The sequence below is a fragment of the Penaeus monodon genome, chromosome 33 (genome assembly GCF_015228065.2).
Source record: "Penaeus monodon isolate SGIC_2016 chromosome 33, NSTDA_Pmon_1, whole genome shotgun sequence".
Classification (NCBI taxonomy): Eukaryota; Metazoa; Arthropoda; class Malacostraca; order Decapoda; family Penaeidae; genus Penaeus; species Penaeus monodon.
The window spans coordinates 23,324,984-23,326,513 of NC_051418.1; the positions used below are offsets into that span (position 1 = coordinate 23,324,984).

Sequence of the window (1,530 nt, forward strand, 5' to 3'; positions counted from 1 at the left end):
TTTATCACAAAATCTTTATAGCAGTAGTTAAATGACTTCTTAGAATTCAGAGAGAACAATTAAAAGTTCACAAAAAGACAGGAACCACCTTTATAAACACTGAAGGCATCGTGTGGATTTCAGTCGACGAGTGTCTTTGCTCTCGAGTGTTTGAGGAGGTCCAGCTCTTCGCTTTTCCAAAAGGTATTTGTTTCCCGTCGTTCTCCACAAACACACAGACACTTAAAAGGGGAAAAATAATTTCATCTATCTGATATATATCATATCACGAGATAAGAAAACAAATATCAGCATCCTCTTTATGATTGTTATAATGTTTAATGACATGATACCAATTGTCAATGTATTTATGCTTGCAGATGCGTGTGGTTGTAGCATTTCTCTGGGCGATGGCGTGGGCAGTGTGGGCGCTGGAGGAGGGCGGTGTGGGCAGTCTTTACGATCAACACTTTCCACCTCTTCACCCTAATTGTACCCAGGTAAGTTTATTGAACAAGGATGAATGAGGTGAACGTTTTCCGAGTGCGCATGGAAACAGAACATTAATATGTGTAATTAAGCTTGCATGGGTGAAATAAATGCTGCTTTTGTTACAGAGTCTTACAGATCTTCTCCTGTTGCGCCAAGAACTCCAGCTCAGAGAACTGAAGGAGGTCGAGCAAGTGTCGGCAGAGATCCTGAAAGAAATCCTTACTGATATCAGAAGTTTCTTGACGAGGAACCGAACGTCTACAGGTAAAATGAAAATATGGATCTAAAAGATAGTTTGTGTTTTGCTTGAAAATACTCATCAAGCAGTGTTACTTTCCTCTTTTCTTTTTGGTAATTTACATATTTTATTCTCTGCGTAGAAGCATCCTGCCCAAGCAACTTCAGAAAATTCGGCGAAACCTGTTTGTATCTTCATAAGGACACCGACTTGACTTGGGAAGGTGCCCGGCTTTTCTGTCAAAACTTGGGGGGAGATTTGGCTGTATTCCGAGACGCCAATGCCCTAGCAGAAGCTCTTGCATATACTAAAGGTTCAGGCAAGTGTTTCTTTGTCACGTCAGTACTTCCAGTATATGGAAATAAGAGGTATAATAACCATCATTACCATTTGTTAACATTAACAATGCTATGGTGATTGTGAGGATTATTATGAAAGTGATGATATCATACATAAGATAACAAAAGCTATATTTACAGTTTAACAATTTTATCAGTTTCAAACCCCTGGTGTTACTCCAAGTGGACGGGCACAACGTACAATCCAGTACATTTCTGTCACACTTTACTACAGATACATACAAATACATCATAAAAATATGCAATTTCAAAATAGGAAACGGAGATAAATAAAACTGCTTCGCTAATCCCCGTGCTGGAGACTGACGGCGCACTGATTCTCTGCTCCCAGGCCTTTCGAGCTCCGCAAATGTGTGGGCGGGCGGAAGCGACATCGCAGTAGAAGGGGAGTGGAAATGGGTGACTGGGGAAGACATGCCGAGAGGAACGCCCTTTTGGGGAGACTTCAATTAGTAAGTCAAT

At 40.9% G+C, this 1,530-nt stretch overlaps 1 protein-coding gene and 1 long non-coding RNA gene across 3 annotated transcripts in view; one reads left to right on the plus strand and one right to left on the minus strand.

Moving 5' to 3' along the window:
* Nucleotides 1-30: 30 nt before the first annotated feature.
* Nucleotides 31-1,530, plus strand: part of LOC119594152 (lithostathine-1-alpha-like) — a gene marked incomplete at its 3' end in the record, with an annotated part of 2,970 nt that continues 1,470 nt past the window's right edge. The window contains 5 exon segments of one of the 2 annotated variants that reach the window (XM_037943222.1): nt 31-183; nt 360-479; nt 597-735; nt 855-1,028; nt 1,400-1,520. In XM_037943222.1, the coding sequence (XP_037799150.1) occupies nt 360-479; nt 597-735; nt 855-1,028; nt 1,400-1,520 (554 nt within the window). In that variant the 5' untranslated portion in view covers nt 31-183. 2 annotated transcript variants of the gene reach the window in all.
* LOC119594153 overlaps nt 1,156-1,530 on the minus strand; it is a 1,585-nt gene continuing 1,210 nt past the window's right edge. Inside the window, exon 2 of the long non-coding RNA XR_005230590.1 lies at nt 1,156-1,499. This is a non-coding gene — a long non-coding RNA (uncharacterized LOC119594153). The remainder of the gene's footprint in view (nt 1,500-1,530) is intronic.